The sequence below is a fragment of the Stegastes partitus genome, unplaced genomic scaffold (assembly GCF_000690725.1).
Source record: "Stegastes partitus isolate 25-593 unplaced genomic scaffold, Stegastes_partitus-1.0.2 Scaffold1019, whole genome shotgun sequence".
Lineage (NCBI taxonomy): Eukaryota > Metazoa > Chordata > Actinopteri > Pomacentridae > Stegastes > Stegastes partitus.
Window position 1 is genome coordinate 150338 of NW_007578750.1, and position 21967 is coordinate 172304.

Consider the following 21967-nt stretch of genomic DNA (forward strand, 5'->3'; position numbering starts at 1 on the left):
CATTCATCCCTTTTACACACCACGGCGCAGGTATGTTCTCCAGCAACGACTGAGGTTACGAGTTACTTTTCCCATAAAGATGTTCCACAATGGATAATATACCAAGCTTTGAAAATACAACACATAGTTTAAGATTAAATCAGCGGTTTGCAGCCGTTTGAGCAGCGTGTAGTCAGGTACACATTTCAGATGTCTATCAGTTGTAAACAGCTCCACCAAATAGCGATTTTCCCCCTCTGGACTTCTCACTTGGCTTCTTTTCAGTAATTTATCAAATGATTCAACACTGCAGCAAAAAATCCAAGATTAGGAGAAGAGCTAAAAAAAAACTGAAAACAGATTTGTTTATCATACTTTCCACTTTCCTCGACCATTAATCGTGTGACGAACACTCAGATATATGCGCTGTATATGCAGCGACAGGGACCACACCAGCACTTTTTACTGTTATTACTTAGAATATTACTTTGTAGGATCTGAATACTCCCACTGATGGAAGCACACAAAAAGATTTTGATGTTCTATCTTATCTTTGAATTAGTATTCACATCATCGATGTACACTCGGAGCCGAATCAGTCATAAAATACAACAGCGAACCATGTGTCCGGCGGCGAGGGATTGATTTAAGTTGAAACTGGCAATTAGTTTCACTGATAATTGTGGCAGAGGGGAGGAACACACAGGAAGGCGTAACGCATCTCCTGAATGGCAACAGTTCCATTACTCTCTGTCGGGCCAGCCTCGCTCCCCTCCTCGCCGTTCGTCTGTGCATGTAATGACCAAAGAAAAGAGCAAGACGCTGATCTGTCAGGATGATTCACTGTCAATTTAGCGGGCTCCTTATAAAGGTCTGGTGTGTGCAGCGGCGGGGCAGACGGACCCAGCCTCCTAACTCTTTTATTAAGCTGCACATTGACAGCTAAGGATGGCGAAGCGATGATTGGGAATGACTGAGGAGATGACTTCTCAGCAAAAAACTTTAATCTGACAGGTGTGGCATCGGAAGGTAAATAGCTATGTTACAACATGTGCTCTGGTGCTGTGTGACGAGCAAAACAGTTTTTTTGAATCTGTGTCATCATGTTGCAAATGCATTGGAATAAAATGCTTTGATTTGCAATAAATCCCGGTTTCACTTTCTTGTTGACATGAGAAGGCCACTGGGTTTTTAATGCTCCGAGCAGTGTGCGGCCTAGCTCGTGCAGAAATTGATTTAAGATATTAAATCCAAGCTGCAAGCAACCTTATACTCTGTTTGCATATTCCAAGGGAGAAGAGCTTGTTTTGTAAGGACGCTTGTTTTGTTTTTTTTCTACCCAGTGTATTGCCTCAAGGTTTTGCATTATTTCTATTTAGACTCCCAATGAGAGACAGCGGATCTGAATTACAGCAACATCTTGGGCTTGTTCAGGTTCACTATAACCACACATCTGCAAACAAAGCCCGTGCTCGGCCAGCCTGCTGTCTGGGCCTTGACAGAAAAAGAAAAAAAAAACAAAAAAAAACTAGACAGACCACAGACTATCCAATAAGCACAAAAAAGGAGGTGAGCTCCAGCTGCACAGGTTGCATGAGCAAACAGAGCGTCTTCTGCTATGTGCACTACAGATGGTGTAATGTTCGGTTATTTCTGTTGGCAGTTGGATTAAAGCCTATTTGTTCTGTGTGCACCTAAATTACTTTATTTAGCAAATACACACAGGCATGTTTTTATAGCTATTTTTAAGAGAACATTTATTAACATAATGCATTTCCTCCATGGGCTGCAAGGTGACACGGTGGTTAGCACCGTTGCCTCGCAGCAAGAAGGTCGCAAGTTTGCGTCCAGATGAGGACACCCAGGATCTTTCTGCGTGGAGTTTGCATGTTCTCTCTGTGCAGCGTGGGTTCTCTCCAGGTTCTCCGGCTTCCTCCCACACAGTCCAGAAACATGTTGAGGTTAACTGGTGATTCTAAATTGTCGATAGGTGTAAATGTGAGTGTGCTTGGTGTCTGTCTCTAAGTGTGGCCCTGTGATAGACTGGTGACCTGTCAGCTGGGATAGGCTCCAGCCCCCCACGACCCTAGTGATATTTGTGTCACACCTCAACCCTTGTTCTACAATTTCATTTTGCAGATGGTTTTATCCAAAACGACATACATCTAAGAGTAGATACAAAGCAAGCAAGGATCTAATCAGGAAAAAAACAACCTGGATAAGTGCCAGAGAACAAGTTAAAATGTGATAAGACATTGATGCCAATAACAAGCTGTGTGGGAGCTTATAGTCATAGTAATAGTAATGTTTTTTTTTTTTTACTATTTTTTTTTTCTACTGCCAACCTCAGGCCAAATTTTGACCCTTAATTCCTTTTTTAAAGGCTGTGAAAAAGTGAGGACAAGCAAAAATATCCTCTCTCTCTCTCTCTCTGTTGATCTAAAACTGAACCTGGTCCAGACAAAGATAGCTGGACACACACACACACTTATCCCAGTGTTAAAAAAATGTACGCAGATTGTTGAGTTCAGACTCAACAGCAACACAGCGTACATAAAGTAAAGGTAACGGTAACATACTCCATGCCCAATGAACCCAGTCAGTTTCCTAACATTTTATAACTAGATGAGTGATTATAATGTAATATACTGTACTGTTGTAGTTGGCTACAGTGGAGGCCATTCTAACAGCTGTATGGGCAGTTTCATGTAAAGTAGTACAACTTATTTTACATGTTGATTTGTTTTTGAATGTAAGATGTTGAATCTGAAAATACATTATCGACTGTCAAATAAGCACAGAAAAACTATCAACTGGCAGAAGCAAGTAAAGTGCAAGTACTTCAAAATTGTAAAGCTATATGTTATCCTAAATATTACACTGGGTGCACAAAAAAAGAAAGAAAGAAAGAAAGAAAGAAAGAAAGAAAGAAAGAAAAAGAAATTTGACACAAATACCGGTGGCCTGACCCTAATTAGGTAAATAAATAAATAAATAAATAAAAGTACATTCTGCAGCTCAAACAAGATTCACTTTTCAGCCAATTAGGGAGCTTCGTTGAAGGCTGCGTCACGCGCTCCTTAGAAATAAGCTGACTGGCGCCATTATGTGGCTTAATGGAAAATTACAGGAGTGTGCTGAGCGATCAGATCAGCATCTGATAACAGCAGATCCGACACGCTTAGAGGACACAAATACAAGTTATTTAAAGTAGTTTTCATGGCTTCAGGAGAAAATACCGCTGCTGACAAAACTTTACTGGACTTTGTGGAGCACAACTGGAGGCTGATCTATTTTGGTGACGAGAAAAAAAAAGGACGTATTAGTTGGTTCTAGTCTGATTAACAGTGATTAACATGGGAAAAGTGGTCTAGAGTCAAATAAAATGCGCTTATTTGTGTGTGTGTGTGTGTGTGTTTTTTTTTTTCTTTAATGCAGATGGAAGTATTTTGTCGCACTTTAAAAACAAGATCAGCTCTGTGCATCTAATTCATTCATGCATCGGTGTCTGGCCAAGCACCTCTAACCCTTTAAATAACCCAAGGCCAGCGACATCACCATGCAATTAATGCAAATTGGCGTTTTTTTTTTTTTTCCAAACAAAGTTAAGAATCCCGAACGTCCGAGCTCAGTTAACCAGAACTTCTCCTGAGTTCATCAGAACTGCTCCTGAGTTCATCCGTCCCATTTCCTGGACCTCAGTTCCTGAGGGAGGGCCAGCAGAGCTGCCATGGGAAAGTTCTCCCCACTTTTTCCGATTACAGCGATTCTTTTTAAGGAAAGCGAGCACGCAGGAGCTGCAGCGCGGTTCTCCAGTGGAGAGCAGAGGTGACGCTCAGAGCGCAGTGATCCGGCAGAGGAGACCAACCAGACTTCACGAGAGAGAAAGGTAGGAATCTGTTCCTCTATAGGGAAATATCATCAGATTAGAGTTTAAGGAAAAATAATATAAACAAAATCACGTCTTCTCACTTCTTAATAGTTGTAACAGAGGAATGTGTTTTTCATACAGTTGTGAATCCTCTCAAGGTATCAGAATAACATTTCTCAAAAATTGCATTCTGTACAATATAATGCAGCATTTTTATTTTATTTTATTTTATTTTTTTAATCTGTTGTGTTTCATTAGTGGATTACAGACTGAGTGAACTTCTAAAGTTCTGGTAGAACTTTTAATAAATAGCATGAGAAGAAAAATTACTTTGAGTTTGTGCTTTCATTATTTGCTTTGAAGGAAGTGTTTTTTTTTCTTTAAGTCCGTATGATTTCTTTGAACTCAAGGCATGGCAATAATAAGCCCAGTGAATTTAAATTGACTTAAAAAAAAAAAAAAAAGGACTCGTCAAGTCCTGAGAAAAGCCTGTTGAGCTTTTGTCTCTGCCTCTAATGACTTTGTTTTATGATATTTTATGCTGTGATATTCTTAGCACGAGCTTCTCTTCTATTGAACCTATTTGATGCTTTTTTCTGTCTCCTATAGTGTTGGCTGTAGTGTCGGTTCCATTGTGATTTACAGTTGATTATTGTCTTGATTTATATTGCACGACTGTCATCACTGTGTCTCCCATTTATACTCAGAACATTGAGATCACCAGCTTGGTGGCATATGACGGATAATCTTCTGGAAATCATAATTCAGTTGTACAGTAATAATTATAATTGCGCAATATTACTTATTTATATATATTTACTTATATTCCGTTATTCTCACAACAGATGTGACACTGCTGTTCATGCCTGCTGTAGGATCTACACTTTAATTTTGCGTTTGTGTTTTTTTTTAACGTTTTTATTGTCGTGTTCGCACCAGGGTCATGAGAAACTACATTATAAATACTCTATATCTGGACAGCAAACAAACTTGAATCTCATCAATTAGCTGTTTGCTCTATAATATGTCAAAAAATGGTATTAATTAGTGTTTCCTAACTCCCCAGATGACAACTCAAAGATATTCCGTTTACTCTCACAGAGGAATAAAGAAATGATAAAATCGGACAATTTAGACTTTCTTCCCCCCAAAGATGACTCACACTGATTAATCAGTCGTTAAAATAGCTGGTGAATAAGCTCATACTTGACAATCAATTTATTTAACTAATCTATAATAACGTATTACAAATCTGTTGATATTTTGGCGTGTATTTAGTCGAGATAACCACAATCTTCAAGACAATGCTCCCAAAAGAGGATCAGTCCAGTTATGACTTCTGTGCCTCTCTAGCGGGCCAACGTCCCTGACTGTCCATTGTCTTGTCTCATCCTGTCACAAGAGTTTATTTTTTCACTATCGGAGAAGTTTTTCTTTTCTTGGAGGGGAAGAAATAACAGAAAAACACTAATAGCACAAACAAACAAGACAAGTGTCACAGCGGTGCCTGAACTCTCCCACACAGGATGTTTATTCAGATGTGTGTGTTGCGTTTGTGTCGAGCTTCCCGACAAGCCACTGACTGCGTCTTTTATCATTCACAATTTCACAACCACCCACCTTCCACAGCTGATGACTTTACTGTCGTGAAATCAATAGCAGCGTCTGATTTGAATCCGCATTGACGCGGCGAACGCTCCTGAATAACGGGAAAAATCTGCACCGCCCCTCCTGGACTCATTCACTCCAGTTTAGCTGCGAACAGTGAAAGTGCACGCTATTTCCATTCATGTTAAATGCTAACTTAAGCACCATGTGTTTTTGTTTTAGTTCATTTTAGTGTATGGGGGCCTCGCTTTTCAACATCTTTATTAAAAGGAGTTGGACCCCACCTTAACAACAGTGTGAGCTCATGGAAGAACTAATAAGAGGGAGGCTGCGGCCAGCTACACATGCTCCTCCGTAAAAAAAAAAAAAAAAAAAAGACACCATTATACCGCGGCGGTTGGAGAAACTTAGCTCATTTGTTGCTTATATAGAGAGGACTGAACACTTATGCATTTGGCTATGAAAACCCCTGAGAGTTATGTAAGGCACATAAAATATACCAAGTAGGTGTTAAGTGAAACATTCGAGCCAATTTGTTCAGCAATGCAGCAGTAAAGTAAAAAAGGTGGGCAAACTATATGAGCTGCAAAACGACTACAACAAGACCTGTAGAGAGGTATCATGGAGTCAAAGCATCCGATGCAGCTAAAGAAGGTTTAAAAAGGTGAATTAAAGTGGGTTGTTTGGGTGAAAGTTTGGCTATTTTCGACTTTAGTTTATATAAAGGGGTTTCACCAAGTATTAGTAATAGATATAGTCATATTTGCAGAAGGTGTATCAGAAAAACGATTGGAAAGCATATGAACACATCTTTCAGAGCTGCTTGGTGAGTTCAAGAGCTCTCCCAAGTGCTTGCTTGCAGATCTAAAATTGTGAACAACCTTTATGGGTCAAAAACAGTATGGTCTGTGTCATGAAAGCCAATACAGGACACACAGATCTTTGCCTTATTACAGAGTGTGCTTCCTGATTTTTACTTCTCCGGCTTGAGAAATGTTTGATGTGCCTCCGGTTGGTAATATCTCATCCTTTATCTACCAACTGTCCCTCTTAGGAGCAGAGGATGTCCAGAGCTGACTGGTCCTTCCTGGAGCACCTGCTGGAGGAGGGTCAGGAGTATTCGACAGCCGTCGGTCGTGTGTGGCTCACAGTTCTCTTCCTGTTTCGCATGCTGGTACTGGGAACTGCCGCCGAATCTGCCTGGGATGACGAACAAGACGATTTCACCTGCGACACTCGCCAACCCGGATGCACCGCAGTCTGCTACGACAGAGCCTTCCCCATATCCCACTTCCGCTACTTCGTCCTCCAGGTCATCTTCGTCTCCACGCCAACCATCTTCTACTTTGCGTATGTGGCTGTAAGGGCTGGGAAAGACAGGAGAACAGAGGAAGCTAAGGATGGGAAGCAGGCAGAAGAAGGCAATGGTCGAAGTAAGAAAGGGGACATTGTAAAAGAAAGACTTGATACCAAAGTGATTGAGGAAAAAGCTGAGGAAAAGGAGAAAGAAAAGAAAGGTAGAAAAACTGACAAGCCTCCCCCTGAGGCGCCCAAACTGAAAGGCAGGCTGCTGTGTGCATATGCATTTAGCATCCTGTTAAAAGTCCTCCTCGAAGTCGGCTTCATCGTTGGGCTCTGGTTCCTTTACAACGGCTTCTTCATTGAAGCAAAGTTTGAGTGCCGAGGGTTCCCTTGTCCTCACATAGTGGACTGCTATGTCTCTCGACCCACAGAGAAGACCATCTTCACCATCTACACTCAGGTGATCGCCGCCGTCTCCCTGCTCCTCAACGTCATCGAGCTCTTCCATCTGCTCCAGCTGGCCGTCTCACACCGGCTGGAAAAACGCTACCGTGCCGAGCGCCTGGACTACCTGCCTCGGGCTGAGCAGGAACCAGCCCGACGACAGACCCCCGAGCTCCAAGCAGAGGTGTCGGAGCCTTACAAAGCAGGGAGCCATGTCCAACTCCCGTCGCAGGGCGAGGCCGTGGGCTATTCTAACCCCTGTGAGAGCTACGGGGATGCGGCCATAGAGGTGAACTGGGGACCTGGAGAGTCTGGGACCGACCTGCTTCCCAGTTATGTGAACTGCATGGGAGCTATGAGAACTACACATTCCCCCAGAATTCATTATAAGAAGCACGCACATCACACTGGGAAAAATCCTAAGAGTGTCCATAAGGGGCACTCAAAACAAAAACATTATGTATGACGCAGTAAGACGGGGTAATGCTGCGTGTATGCGCATGAAAGCTTCGTTCTTGGAAATGCCATCCTGCACACGACACTTGACTATCAGGAGGGCCCGGTGAGAGCCCAAATGCGGGAGGAATGAAAAAGAACAACTATTACGCTGTGAACTCAATGCCTCAGAGGCAGACAGACATTCAAACAGAGATTTACCAGATAAATGGACCTATTCAAAATGAAACATTTTGAGAACACTCCCCAAGGCAAGGAAAATGAGACTCCTCAATGAGACAAGATTAAAGTCATAAGATGCCTTCGTGTTACATTTAATGGATTTTAGTGCAAAATGTGACAGTGTTGAGAAAAAAAAAAAAACTCTGCAGAGGGGGCTACTGTGTGAGTGTTTATGGGAGGGAATACAGCAGAGCCAGATTTAAGCATGTTCCCCTGAGATTTGCACTGTAAACCCTGGAGCTGTTTGAAGACCCCTCCTCTTTTCCCAGTGGCTTCGTCCACAACTGTGGAATGCACTGGTCTCTGGATCCTGCTCAGCTCCCGGGAGGATAATGGCTGCGTGGATGCAGGCACGCATGCATGCACACACACAATATACTTTTCCCCTTTCACCCAGTGAGTTTTGGTCACTCGAGTTTGGGACATGGACTGGGAAAGGCCGAGGTAAAGAGAAGGGGAGCCAAACCATGGGAAATGTGGAAACTGAACATGACGGATCGTTGCCAGCAACCATAATGTTTCAGCTATGAAAGAAGAGGGAGAGAAAGTAGCACTGCGAACAGCGCTCTCTGAATAATGCAAAGACAAACATCCAGTTTGAAAAATCAAACCTTTTAGCGAGCTGGAGATAGAGCTCGAACGATGCATTAGTGATTGCACATTGAACGGGCTGAAAGCAGTACAGAAATGTACAAATTCAACAACGGGAGATGACTAATTATGTGAAACCTGTATTTAATGTTTAAGGTATTGCGAGAAAAAAAATATTTATTTTTTTGTTGTTGAAAAATAAAATTTTTGATGATGTCATTTCATGATATAGTTATCACACGATCACCAAATGAAAAAAAAAAACTCCATTATTCACGTGCAAATGGATTTTCAGTGCATATGATGGTTTTATTCCCTTTGATTTCTGGACGAGATATGAGATACGAGCAAAGCCTCGCTGAAATGAGGATGTTTTCTGTGTCCAACCATGCACTTTCTGCTATCTAAATACTGTCGCAATACAGAGGTACTGAATAACTCAAGGGGAAGATAACAGAAAAACAGAGGTGTGGAGAAGTGGATGCGCCTTACATGGTATTATGAGCATAACCTGGAGGGAGGGGGGAAGAAAAACTGTAATTTAATGGCTGTTTTCATATCTGTAGCTCTGGCTATACAGAAAATAAGGGCATCACTTACATGCCAGCGAAAGTTCGTACAAGGTGGAACAACACTTTATGTTGGCTCCATTTATTATCCCCTTGAGAGTGCTGAGTGTTAATGCTGGTTTTTAGGAGAGCAACTGATAAAATCCAGAACTTCAACAAAGGGCGCTCGCCCAGGGTCTGAAAAAATGCAGCCATGTGTCTTTACGACGCAAATACAGCGTTCATTTCCAGCAATTTCCCGAACTGTCTCCATGGCGATGAGCAGTTGCCTACCGTAGGAAAGAGGGTTAATGGGAAATTTAAGCGAGACAGGCTCTCGTACCGCAAACAGCTTGGACCGTTTGTGAGGTCAAACGAACCGTAACGCGGCTGAAATTAAATGAATTTGGCTTTTTCTTTTAATTTTGCTGCGGTTAAATAAAAAATGTTTTCTAATTTAATAATAATGCCGGGAAAGCTCGGAGGTCCTCGGAGTGGAATGTGTGTTTTTATTGTAGGCGCGTGTTAAGGATAAGTTGACAGATTCTGCTGAGAAAACAATCTGAAAGCGTCCCAGTTCGATGCCTGCTCGCAAGAACTTGGCCGGCTGGTCGGGCTGCAGTCTTGTTATCTCAGTCGGTGTTTGCGTGCATGCGTCCATGTGATCGTTCACGTCTGTTTTCACAAAAAGCCAGGGGGTCACGGAACAGATTGCGCAGGGCGACCCGTATCAGCCCCTCTGCTGCCAACCGAAGCCAGCAACAGCAGCAGCGCAGCTCCCTTTTGCATCTATCTTCCTCATAGCCGATCAACGCCCTGCTCTGTTCTTTGCGCAGACTAAACTCTCACCTCCTGTTCAGCGAAGCAAATATAAACCTGCGAGATGAAAACAACAGTCAGTGCAGGTTATTTGCTGCTCCGCCGGCTATATATATATTTTTTGTCTCGATGGTCGCTGTCTGCCAACCAGAGAATTTTCAATCAACAGTACAGATGAAAGTGATGTTTTGCTAATACATTCCTCTAGCAGGACAATAGGACATTAATAAAATGTTCTTCCATTCATTGGTTTGATTACCTATTATTAATGTCTAGACTATTTCCCATAATCACAGCGCAAAGCGCAAAGGATGTGCCATTAAGAGCTTAACAATGAAAAGATTTGTTTGTATAAAACTGTGAAAATAAAAATGAAAGGGAGTCACAAGTTGCATGAAGCTGTATCTATGAGACGGGTTATCCTTAACGGTGTCGACAGGGAGCGTCTGGGATCAGATGCCATTCTAACCGTATTTCCTGACATTGTTGAAGTCACTGCTGATGCATTTCCTCACTCTATTGGTGAAGCCACATGCGGCCGATCTCACACAGAGACAGGCGATTTTGCAGTTTGGTGAAAGAGCGTGCACGCACACATCGGTGGAGGTGGACACTCTCACCACTGTACACAAGCTTTTAGACTGTAAAGCAGTTTGAAGTGCCATCAAGTGCCCTCCAGGCTCCAGCAGGTCTTATGAAAGGCCAACTGTCAAGCCCAGAGGCAACTCTTCTTTAGGGAAGATTCTCAGAGCTTTCATGCACGACACCAGCCTCTGGAGGGACTTTAAAGGGTTCACCTACACTATGTGCCTGGCCTGGCTGATCTGCTGTCATACTTCCTGCCAGCTGTACTGCCGAAAGCCCCGCGTATCTCGAGGAAGCACCCTGAAAAGGCACTGACATGCACAAACACACAAAAAAAGTTACGCCTACAAGACCTCCCTTCACAAAACTTTCACATCCCACACAGAGAACCAAGTGACCAGCTCAAAATAGCAGCTGCAGGGTCGATGAGGTCACTTAAGTTATCTAACATCTCTCTATTCTGACACGATTACAAATAATGTTCCTCGCGTAGCAAAGTGTCACGGTGTTCATGTTGTGGTGCGTTTGCATGTCGAAAAGGCGCACATGTGCCAACTCCCTTTGTTTTTCTTACCGTCCATGCACACAATACCGACACACGACTTTCTCTGTATCCATAACAATGACACGTTCGTGCACCCAGCCCTTTATCTGGACATTGGTACAACTCCACACAAAAAAAAAAATACTTTGACTAGTTCCTAAATTTAAATCCTGGACAGGAAGTGGGCCTGTATCTGTTTCCTGGTCCAGTATTGTTTGTCTCCAGGGACTGGTTGTTGGGGATTGTTCACCCTGACAATGGCGCTGCGGTGGGCATTGTTGCATTGTTTGTTGTCCCCCCTGTTTGTTGACCTAATGTCACAGCCGCCCCATCAAAGGCCCGTGGAGGATGGGGGAAATGGGCACCGCGCCTGCTGTGTGGCTGGAGTCAATTAAGACGGCTGGTACCACTTACAGCTCACTCAGATTTGCGTGAGTGCGTGCAGGGTGGGGGTTTCTTTTAACTTCAGTCCAGGTTCATTTGTTACTTCTGCTAAACGTTTCAGTTGCTGAATGATAAGTTGACGTGCTGTGTAGTACAATAACCGTGGTGCAAGTGAGGTCTTTCTTGGTCACAACCTTCCAGGTTTTTATGTTTGAGGTCGTATTAATCAGTATTTGAAAGGGGTGGCTTGATTCCACCTGACTCTTTGGTGTACCTCAGCTGTATGGACAGTTTCAGTGCCTTTAAACTCATGTTTTTGATTTTACGCTTGAAGCTGTCATCAATGTGTAATCATTTTTATTCAAAGGGCTCTGTAAACCCACTGTACAGTACCTGCACAGCACATCACATCAACAGTCAAACAAAGTCGGTTACTGGTAGACACATATAACTGTAGGTTCAAAACCTAAGATATTGGTTTCCACTGGGAACAAGATTTGGATCCGAACAGGACTGTGGGCCTGTATGAAACCTCTGAGAAATTAAGTAATGTTCCTCTAGTCATAGAAGCTTGAAGGCTCTTCTCAGAAAATAAAGTTGTATGCAGAACTTCCTAAACAGCTGACGAAAACCACCACGTACTGGACTTGAGTGTGAAACCGTTCAGTCCACAACAAGCCATTCTGTGGGTGCATCNAAAAAAATGTACGCAGATTGTTGAGTTCAGACTCAACAGCAACACAGCGTACATAAAGTAAAGGTAACGGTAACATACTCCATGCCCAATGAACCCAGTCAGTTTCCTAACATTTTATAACTAGATGAGTGAATATAATGTAATATACTGGACTGTTGTAGTTGGCTACAGTGGAGGCCATTCTAACAGCTGTATGGGCAGTTTCATGTAAAGTAGTCCAACTTATGTTACTGTCCACATGTTGATTTGTTTTTGCATGTAAGATGTTAAACCTGAAAATACATTATCGACTGTCAAATAAGCACAGAAAAACTATCAACTGGCAGAAGCAAGTAAAGTGCAAGTACTTCAAAATTGTAAAGCTATATGTTATCCTAAATATTACACTGGGTGCACAAAAAAAGAAAGAAAGAAAGAAAGAAAGAAAGAAAGAAAGAAAGAAAAAGAAATTTGACACAAATACCGGTGGCCTGACCCTAATTAGGTAAATAAATAAATAAATAAATAAAAGTACATTCTGCAGCTCAAACAAGATTCACTTTTCAGCCAATTAGGGAGCTTCGTTGAAGGCTGCGTCACGCGCTCCTTAGAAATAAGCTGACTGGCGCCATTATGTGGCTTAATGGAAAATTACAGGAGTGTGCTGAGCGATCAGATCAGCATCTGATAACAGCAGATCCGACACGCTTAGAGGACACAAATACAAGTTATTTAAAGTAGTTTTCATGGCTTCAGGAGAAAATACCGCTGCTGACAAAACTTTACTGGACTTTGTGGAGCACAACTGGAGGCTGATCTATTTTGGTGACGAGAAAAAAAAAGGACGTATTAGTTGGTTCTAGTCTGATTAACAGTGATTAACATGGGAAAAGTGGTCTAGAGTCAAATAAAATGCGCTTATTTGTGTGTGTGTGTGTGTGTGTTTTTTTTTTTCTTTAATGCAGATGGAAGTATTTTGTCGCACTTTAAAAACAAGATCAGCTCTGTGCATCTAATTCATTCATGCATCGGTGTCTGGCCAAGCACCTCTAACCCTTTAAATAACCCAAGGCCAGCGACATCACCATGCAATTAATGCAAATTGGCGTTTTTTTTTTTTTTCCAAACAAAGTTAAGAATCCCGAACGTCCGAGCTCAGTTAACCAGAACTTCTCCTGAGTTCATCAGAACTGCTCCTGAGTTCATCCGTCCCATTTCCTGGACCTCAGTTCCTGAGGGAGGGCCAGCAGAGCTGCCATGGGAAAGTTCTCCCCACTTTTTCCGATTACAGCGATTCTTTTTAAGGAAAGCGAGCACGCAGGAGCTGCAGCGCGGTTCTCCAGTGGAGAGCAGAGGTGACGCTCAGAGCGCAGTGATCCGGCAGAGGAGACCAACCAGACTTCACGAGAGAGAAAGGTAGGAATCTGTTCCTCTATAGGGAAATATCATCAGATTAGAGTTTAAGGAAAAATAATATAAACAAAATCACGTCTTCTCACTTCTTAATAGTTGTAACAGAGGAATGTGTTTTTCATACAGTTGTGAATCCTCTCAAGGTATCAGAATAACATTTCTCAAAAATTGCATTCTGTACAATATAATGCAGCATTTTTATTTTATTTTATTTTATTTTTTTAATCTGTTGTGTTTCATTAGTGGATTACAGACTGAGTGAACTTCTAAAGTTCTGGTAGAACTTTTAATAAATAGCATGAGAAGAAAAATTACTTTGAGTTTGTGCTTTCATTATTTGCTTTGAAGGAAGTGTTTTTTTTTCTTTAAGTCCGTATGATTTCTTTGAACTCAAGGCATGGCAATAATAAGCCCAGTGAATTTAAATTGACTTAAAAAAAAAAAAAAAAGGACTCGTCAAGTCCTGAGAAAAGCCTGTTGAGCTTTTGTCTCTGCCTCTAATGACTTTGTTTTATGATATTTTATGCTGTGATATTCTTAGCACGAGCTTCTCTTCTATTGAACCTATTTGATGCTTTTTTCTGTCTCCTATAGTGTTGGCTGTAGTGTCGGTTCCATTGTGATTTACAGTTGATTATTGTCTTGATTTATATTGCACGACTGTCATCACTGTGTCTCCCATTTATACTCAGAACATTGAGATCACCAGCTTGGTGGCATATGACGGATAATCTTCTGGAAATCATAATTCAGTTGTACAGTAATAATTATAATTGCGCAATATTACTTATTTATATATATTTACTTATATTCCGTTATTCTCACAACAGATGTGACACTGCTGTTCATGCCTGCTGTAGGATCTACACTTTAATTTTGCGTTTGTGTTTTTTTTTAACGTTTTTATTGTCGTGTTCGCACCAGGGTCATGAGAAACTACATTATAAATACTCTATATCTGGACAGCAAACAAACTTGAATCTCATCAATTAGCTGTTTGCTCTATAATATGTCAAAAAATGGTGTTGACTAGTGTTTCCTAACTCCCCAGATGACAACTCAGAGATATTCTGTTTACTCTCACAGAGGAATAAAGAAATGATAAAATCTGACAATTTAGATTTTCTTCCCCCCAAAGATGACTCACACTGATTAATCAGTCGTTAAAATAGCTGGTGAATAAGCTCATACTTGACAATCAATTTATTTAACTAATCTATAATAACGTATTACAAATCTGTTGATATTTTGGCGTGTATTTAGTCGAGATAACCACAATCTTCAAGACAATGCTCCCAAAAGAGGATCAGTCCAGTTATGACTTCTGTGCCTCTCTAGCGGGCCAACGTCCCTGACTGTCCATTGTCTTGTCTCATCCTGTCACAAGAGTTTATTTTTTCACTATCGGAGAAGTTTTTCTTTTCTTGGAGGGGAAGAAATAACAGAAAAACACTAATAGCACAAACAAACAAGACAAGTGTCACAGCGGTGCCTGAACTCTCCCACACAGGATGTTTATTCAGATGTGTGTGTTGCGTTTGTGTCGAGCTTCCCGACAAGCCACTGACTGCGTCTTTTATCATTCACAATTTCACAACCACCCACCTTCCACAGCTGATGACTTTACTGTCGTGAAATCAATAGCAGCGTCTGATTTGAATCCGCATTGACGCGGCGAACGCTCCTGAATAACGGGAAAAATCTGCACCGCCCCTCCTGGACTCATTCACTCCAGTTTAGCTGCGAACAGTGAAAGTGCACGCTATTTCCATTCATGTTAAATGCTAACTTAAGCACCATGTGTTTTTGTTTTAGTTCATTTTAGTGTATGGGGGCCTCGCTTTTCAACATCTTTATTAAAAGGAGTTGGACCCCACCTTAACAACAGTGTGAGCTCATGGAAGAACTAATAAGAGGGAGGCTGCGGCCAGCTACACATGCTCCTCCGTAAAAAAAAAAAAAAAAAAAAGACACCATTATACCGCGGCGGTTGGAGAAACTTAGCTCATTTGTTGCTTATATAGAGAGGACTGAACACTTATGCATTTGGCTATGAAAACCCCTGAGAGTTATGTAAGGCACATAAAATATACCAAGTAGGTGTTAAGTGAAACATTCGAGCCAATTTGTTCAGCAATGCAGCAGTAAAGTAAAAAAGGTGGGCAAACTATATGAGCTGCAAAACGACTACAACAAGACCTGTAGAGAGGTATCATGGAGTCAAAGCATCCGATGCAGCTAAAGAAGGTTTAAAAAGGTGAATTAAAGTGGGTTGTTTGGGTGAAAGTTTGGCTATTTTCGACTTTAGTTTATATAAAGGGGTTTCACCAAGTATTAGTAATAGATATAGTCATATTTGCAGAAGGTGTATCAGAAAAACGATTGGAAAGCATATGAACACATCTTTCAGAGCTGCTTGGTGAGTTCAAGAGCTCTCCCAAGTGCTTGCTTGCAGATCTAAAATTGTGAACAACCTTTATGGGTCAAAAACAGTATGGTCTGTGTCATGAAAGCCAATACAGGACACACAGATCTTTGCCTTATTACAGAGTGTGCTTCCTGATTTTTACTTCTCCGGCTTGAGAAATGTTTGATGTGCCTCCGGTTGGTAATATCTCATCCTTTATCTACCAACTGTCCCTCTTAGGAGCAGAGGATGTCCAGAGCTGACTGGTCCTTCCTGGAGCACCTGCTGGAGGAGGGTCAGGAGTATTCGACAGCCGTCGGTCGTGTGTGGCTCACAGTTCTCTTCCTGTTTCGCATGCTGGTACTGGGAACTGCCGCCGAATCTGCCTGGGATGACGAACAAGACGATTTCACCTGCGACACTCGCCAACCCGGATGCACCGCAGTCTGCTACGACAGAGCCTTCCCCATATCCCACTTCCGCTACTTCGTCCTCCAGGTCATCTTCGTCTCCACGCCAACCATCTTCTACTTTGCGTATGTGGCTGTAAGGGCTGGGAAAGACAGGAGAACAGAGGAAGCTAAGGATGGGAAGCAGGCAGAAGAAGGCAATGGTCGAAGTAAGAAAGGGGACATTGTAAAAGAAAGACTTGATACCAAAGTGATTGAGGAAAAAGCTGAGGAAAAGGAGAAAGAAAAGAAAGGTAGAAAAACTGACAAGCCTCCCCCTGAGGCGCCCAAACTGAAAGGCAGGCTGCTGTGTGCATATGCATTTAGCATCCTGTTAAAAGTCCTCCTCGAAGTCGGCTTCATCGTTGGGCTCTGGTTCCTTTACAACGGCTTCTTCATTGAAGCAAAGTTTGAGTGCCGAGGGTTCCCTTGTCCTCACATAGTGGACTGCTATGTCTCTCGACCCACAGAGAAGACCATCTTCACCATCTACACTCAGGTGATCGCCGCCGTCTCCCTGCTCCTCAACGTCATCGAGCTCTTCCATCTGCTCCAGCTGGCCGTCTCACACCGGCTGGAAAAACGCTACCGTGCCGAGCGCCTGGACTACCTGCCTCGGGCTGAGCAGGAACCAGCCCGACGACAGACCCCCGAGCTCCAAGCAGAGGTGTCGGAGCCTTACAAAGCAGGGAGCCATGTCCAACTCCCGTCGCAGGGCGAGGCCGTGGGCTATTCTAACCCCTGTGAGAGCTACGGGGATGCGGCCATAGAGGTGAACTGGGGACCTGGAGAGTCTGGGACCGACCTGCTTCCCAGTTATGTGAACTGCATGGGAGCTATGAGAACTACACATTCCCCCAGAATTCATTATAAGAAGCACGCACATCACACTGGGAAAAATCCTAAGAGTGTCCATAAGGGGCACTCAAAACAAAAACATTATGTATGACGCAGTAAGACGGGGTAATGCTGCGTGTATGCGCATGAAAGCTTCGTTCTTGGAAATGCCATCCTGCACACGACACTTGACTATCAGGAGGGCCCGGTGAGAGCCCAAATGCGGGAGGAATGAAAAAGAACAACTATTACGCTGTGAACTCAATGCCTCAGAGGCAGACAGACATTCAAACAGAGATTTACCAGATAAATGGACCTATTCAAAATGAAACATTTTGAGAACACTCCCCAAGGCAAGGAAAATGAGACTCCTCAATGAGACAAGATTAAAGTCATAAGATGCCTTCGTGTTACATTTAATGGATTTTAGTGCAAAATGTGACAGTGTTGAGAAAAAAAAAAAAACTCTGCAGAGGGGGCTACTGTGTGAGTGTTTATGGGAGGGAATACAGCAGAGCCAGATTTAAGCATGTTCCCCTGAGATTTGCACTGTAAACCCTGGAGCTGTTTGAAGACCCCTCCTCTTTTCCCAGTGGCTTCGTCCACAACTGTGGAATGCACTGGTCTCTGGATCCTGCTCAGCTCCCGGGAGGATAATGGCTGCGTGGATGCAGGCACGCATGCATGCACACACACAATATACTTTTCCCCTTTCACCCAGTGAGTTTTGGTCACTCGAGTTTGGGACATGGACTGGGAAAGGCCGAGGTAAAGAGAAGGGGAGCCAAACCATGGGAAATGTGGAAACTGAACATGACGGATCGTTGCCAGCAACCATAATGTTTCAGCTATGAAAGAAGAGGGAGAGAAAGTAGCACTGCGAACAGCGCTCTCTGAATAATGCAAAGACAAACATCCAGTTTGAAAAATCAAACCTTTTAGCGAGCTGGAGATAGAGCTCGAACGATGCATTAGTGATTGCACATTGAACGGGCTGAAAGCAGTACAGAAATGTACAAATTCAACAACGGGAGATGACTAATTATGTGAAACCTGTATTTAATGTTTAAGGTATTGCGAGAAAAAAAATATTTATTTTTTTGTTGTTGAAAAATAAAATTTTTGATGATGTCATTTCATGATATAGTTATCACACGATCACCAAATGAAAAAAAAAAACTCCATTATTCACGTGCAAATGGATTTTCAGTGCATATGATGGTTTTATTCCCTTTGATTTCTGGACGAGATATGAGATACGAGCAAAGCCTCGCTGAAATGAGGATGTTTTCTGTGTCCAACCATGCACTTTCTGCTATCTAAATACTGTCGCAATACAGAGGTACTGAATAACTCAAGGGGAAGATAACAGAAAAACAGAGGTGTGGAGAAGTGGATGCGCCTTACATGGTATTATGAGCATAACCTGGAGGGAGGGGGGAAGAAAAACTGTAATTTAATGGCTGTTTTCATATCTGTAGCTCTGGCTATACAGAAAATAAGGGCATCACTTACATGCCAGCGAAAGTTCGTACAAGGTGGAACAACACTTTATGTTGGCTCCATTTATTATCCCCTTGAGAGTGCTGAGTGTTAATGCTGGTTTTTAGGAGAGCAACTGATAAAATCCAGAACTTCAACAAAGGGCGCTCGCCCAGGGTCTGAAAAAATGCAGCCATGTGTCTTTACGACGCAAATACAGCGTTCATTTCCAGCAATTTCCCGAACTGTCTCCATGGCGATGAGCAGTTGCCTACCGTAGGAAAGAGGGTTAATGGGAAATTTAAGCGAGACAGGCTCTCGTACCGCAAACAGCTTGGACCGTTTGTGAGGTCAAACGAACCGTAACGCGGCTGAAATTAAATGAATTTGGCTTTTTCTTTTAATTTTGCTGCGGTTAAATAAAAAATGTTTTCTAATTTAATAATAATGCCGGGAAAGCTCGGAGGTCCTCGGAGTGGAATGTGTGTTTTTATTGTAGGCGCGTGTTAAGGATAAGTTGACAGATTCTGCTGAGAAAACAATCTGAAAGCGTCCCAGTTCGATGCCTGCTCGCAAGAACTTGGCCGGCTGGTCGGGCTGCAGTCTTGTTATCTCAGTCGGTGTTTGCGTGCATGCGTCCATGTGATCGTTCACGTCTGTTTTCACAAAAAGCCAGGGGGTCACGGAACAGATTGCGCAGGGCGACCCGTATCAGCCCCTCTGCTGCCAACCGAAGCCAGCAACAGCAGCAGCGCAGCTCCCTTTTGCATCTATCTTCCTCATAGCCGATCAACGCCCTGCTCTGTTCTTTGCGCAGACTAAACTCTCACCTCCTGTTCAGCGAAGCAAATATAAACCTGCGAGATGAAAACAACAGTCAGTGCAGGTTATTTGCTGCTCCGCCGGCTATATATATATTTTTTGTCTCGATGGTCGCTGTCTGCCAACCAGAGAATTTTCAATCAACAGTACAGATGAAAGTGATGTTTTGCTAATACATTCCTCTAGCAGGACAATAGGACATTAATAAAATGTTCTTCCATTCATTGGTTTGATTACCTATTATTAATGTCTAGACTATTTCCCATAATCACAGCGCAAAGCGCAAAGGATGTGCCATTAAGAGCTTAACAATGAAAAGATTTGTTTGTATAAAACTGTGAAAATAAAAATGAAAGGGAGTCACAAGTTGCATGAAGCTGTATCTATGAGACGGGTTATCCTTAACGGTGTCGACAGGGAGCGTCTGGGATCAGATGCCATTCTAACCGTATTTCCTGACATTGTTGAAGTCACTGCTGATGCATTTCCTCACTCTATTGGTGAAGCCACATGCGGCCGATCTCACACAGAGACAGGCGATTTTGCAGTTTGGTGAAAGAGCGTGCACGCACACATCGGTGGAGGTGGACACTCTCACCACTGTACACAAGCTTTTAGACTGTAAAGCAGTTTGAAGTGCCATCAAGTGCCCTCCAGGCTCCAGCAGGTCTTATGAAAGGCCAACTGTCAAGCCCAGAGGCAACTCTTCTTTAGGGAAGATTCTCAGAGCTTTCATGCACGACACCAGCCTCTGGAGGGACTTTAAAGGGTTCACCTACACTATGTGCCTGGCCTGGCTGATCTGCTGTCATACTTCCTGCCAGCTGTACTGCCGAAAGCCCCGCGTATCTCGAGGAAGCACCCTGAAAAGGCACTGACATGCACAAACACACAAAAAAAGTTACGCCTACAAGACCTCCCTTCACAAAACTTTCACATCCCACACAGAGAACCAAGTGACCAGCTCAAAATAGCAGCTGCAGGGTCGATGAGGTCACTTAAGTTATCTAACATCTCTCTATTCTGACACGATTAGAAATAATGTTCCTCGCGTAGCAAAGTGTCACGGTGTTCATGTTGTGGTGCGTTTGCATGTCGAAAAGGCGCACATGTGCCAACTCCCTTTGTTTTTCTTACCGTCCATGCACACAATACCGACACACGACTTTCTCTGTATCCATAACAATGACACGTTCGTGCACCCAGCCCTTTATCTGGACATTGGTACAACTCCACACAAAAAAAAAAATACTTTGACTAGTTCCTAAATTTAAATCCTGGACAGGAAGTGGGCCTGTATCTGTTTCCTGGTCCAGTATTGTTTGTCTCCAGGGACTGGTTGTTGGGGATTGTTCACCCTGACAATGGCGCTGCGGTGGGCATTGTTGCATTGTTTGTTGTCCCCCCTGTTTGTTGACCTAATGTCACAGCCGCCCCATCAAAGGCCCGTGGAGGATGGGGGAAATGGGCACCGCGCCTGCTGTGTGGCTGGAGTCAATTAAGACGGCTGGTACCACTTACAGCTCACTCAGATTTGCGTGAGTGCGTGCAGGGTGGGGGTTTCTTTTAACTTCAGTCCAGGTTCATTTGTTACTTCTGCTAAACGTTTCAGTTGCTGAATGATAAGTTGACGTGCTGTGTAGTACAATAACCGTGGTGCAAGTGAGGTCTTTCTTGGTCACAACCTTCCAGGTTTTTATGTTTGAGGTCGTATTAATCAGTATTTGAAAGGGGTGGCTTGATTCCACCTGACTCTTTGGTGTACCTCAGCTGTATGGACAGTTTCAGTGCCTTTAAACTCATGTTTTTGATTTTACGCTTGAAGCTGTCATCAATGTGTAATCATTTTTATTCAAAGGGCTCTGTAAACCCACTGTACAGTACCTGCACAGCACATCACATCAACAGTCAAACAAAGTCGGTTACTGGTAGACACATATAACTGTAGGTTCAAAACCTAAGATATTGGTTTCCACTGGGAACAAGATTTGGATCCGAACAGGACTGTGGGCCTGTATGAAACCTCTGAGAAATTAAGTAATGTTCCTCTAGTCATAGAAGCTTGAAGGCTCTTCTCAGAAAATAAAGTTGTATGCAGAACTTCCTAAACAGCTGACGAAAACCACCACGTACTGGACTTGAGTGTGAAACCGTTCAGTCCACAACAAGCCATTCTGTGGGTGCATCAGATTGCAAAAAAAAAAGAACTAAAACGGTTCCATGTCCCTTACAAAGCTCTAAAAACAGAGGATTTGACAGAAGGTGGAGACCAAAACAGAGCTAACAAAGGAGAGACATTGCTAAGGTGGTTTCAGACAAGTGAGCAGGTACCTCCTCAGTTCTTTGGAATGGAAACATGACGGCAAGCTGCAGCTCTTGTGAACACACCTAGCTCACTGATGCTGCATTTAGATTTGATAAAGATTCAACATGTTTAACTTGCTGCCCACATCAGGGTGCATCCTCCATGGGTGCAAACACCTTGAGCAGGAAGTACCTGTTTTGCCTCCTGGGGACCATTTGCTGGA

General features: G+C 43.0%; 2 protein-coding genes across 3 annotated transcripts; both read left to right on the top strand.

Annotated features, from left to right (window-relative positions):
• Nucleotides 1-3767: 3767 nt before the first annotated feature.
• gja4 (gap junction protein alpha 4) lies at nt 3768-8697 on the top strand. Its single transcript, XM_008295086.1, has 2 exons — nt 3768-3868; nt 6513-8697. Exon 2 carries the CDS (start codon nt 6522-6524, stop codon nt 7668-7670), a length of 1149 nt encoding a protein of 382 aa, XP_008293308.1. The 5' UTR covers nt 3768-3868; nt 6513-6521; the 3' UTR covers nt 7671-8697.
• A 2860-nt stretch (nt 8698-11557) lies between these two features.
• LOC103367153 (gap junction alpha-4 protein-like) lies at nt 11558-18274 on the top strand. Of its 2 annotated transcripts, XM_008295088.1 has the most exons (3): nt 11558-11569; nt 13438-13445; nt 16090-18274. In XM_008295088.1, exon 3 carries the CDS (start codon nt 16099-16101, stop codon nt 17245-17247), a length of 1149 nt encoding a protein of 382 aa, XP_008293310.1. In that variant the 5' UTR covers nt 11558-11569; nt 13438-13445; nt 16090-16098; the 3' UTR covers nt 17248-18274. The 2 variants fall into 2 exon arrangements, with proteins under 2 accessions (XP_008293310.1, XP_008293309.1); XM_008295087.1 differs by lacking the exon at nt 11558-11569 and having other exon boundaries at nt 13345-13445.
• The last annotated feature ends 3693 nt before the right edge of the window (nt 18275-21967 follow it).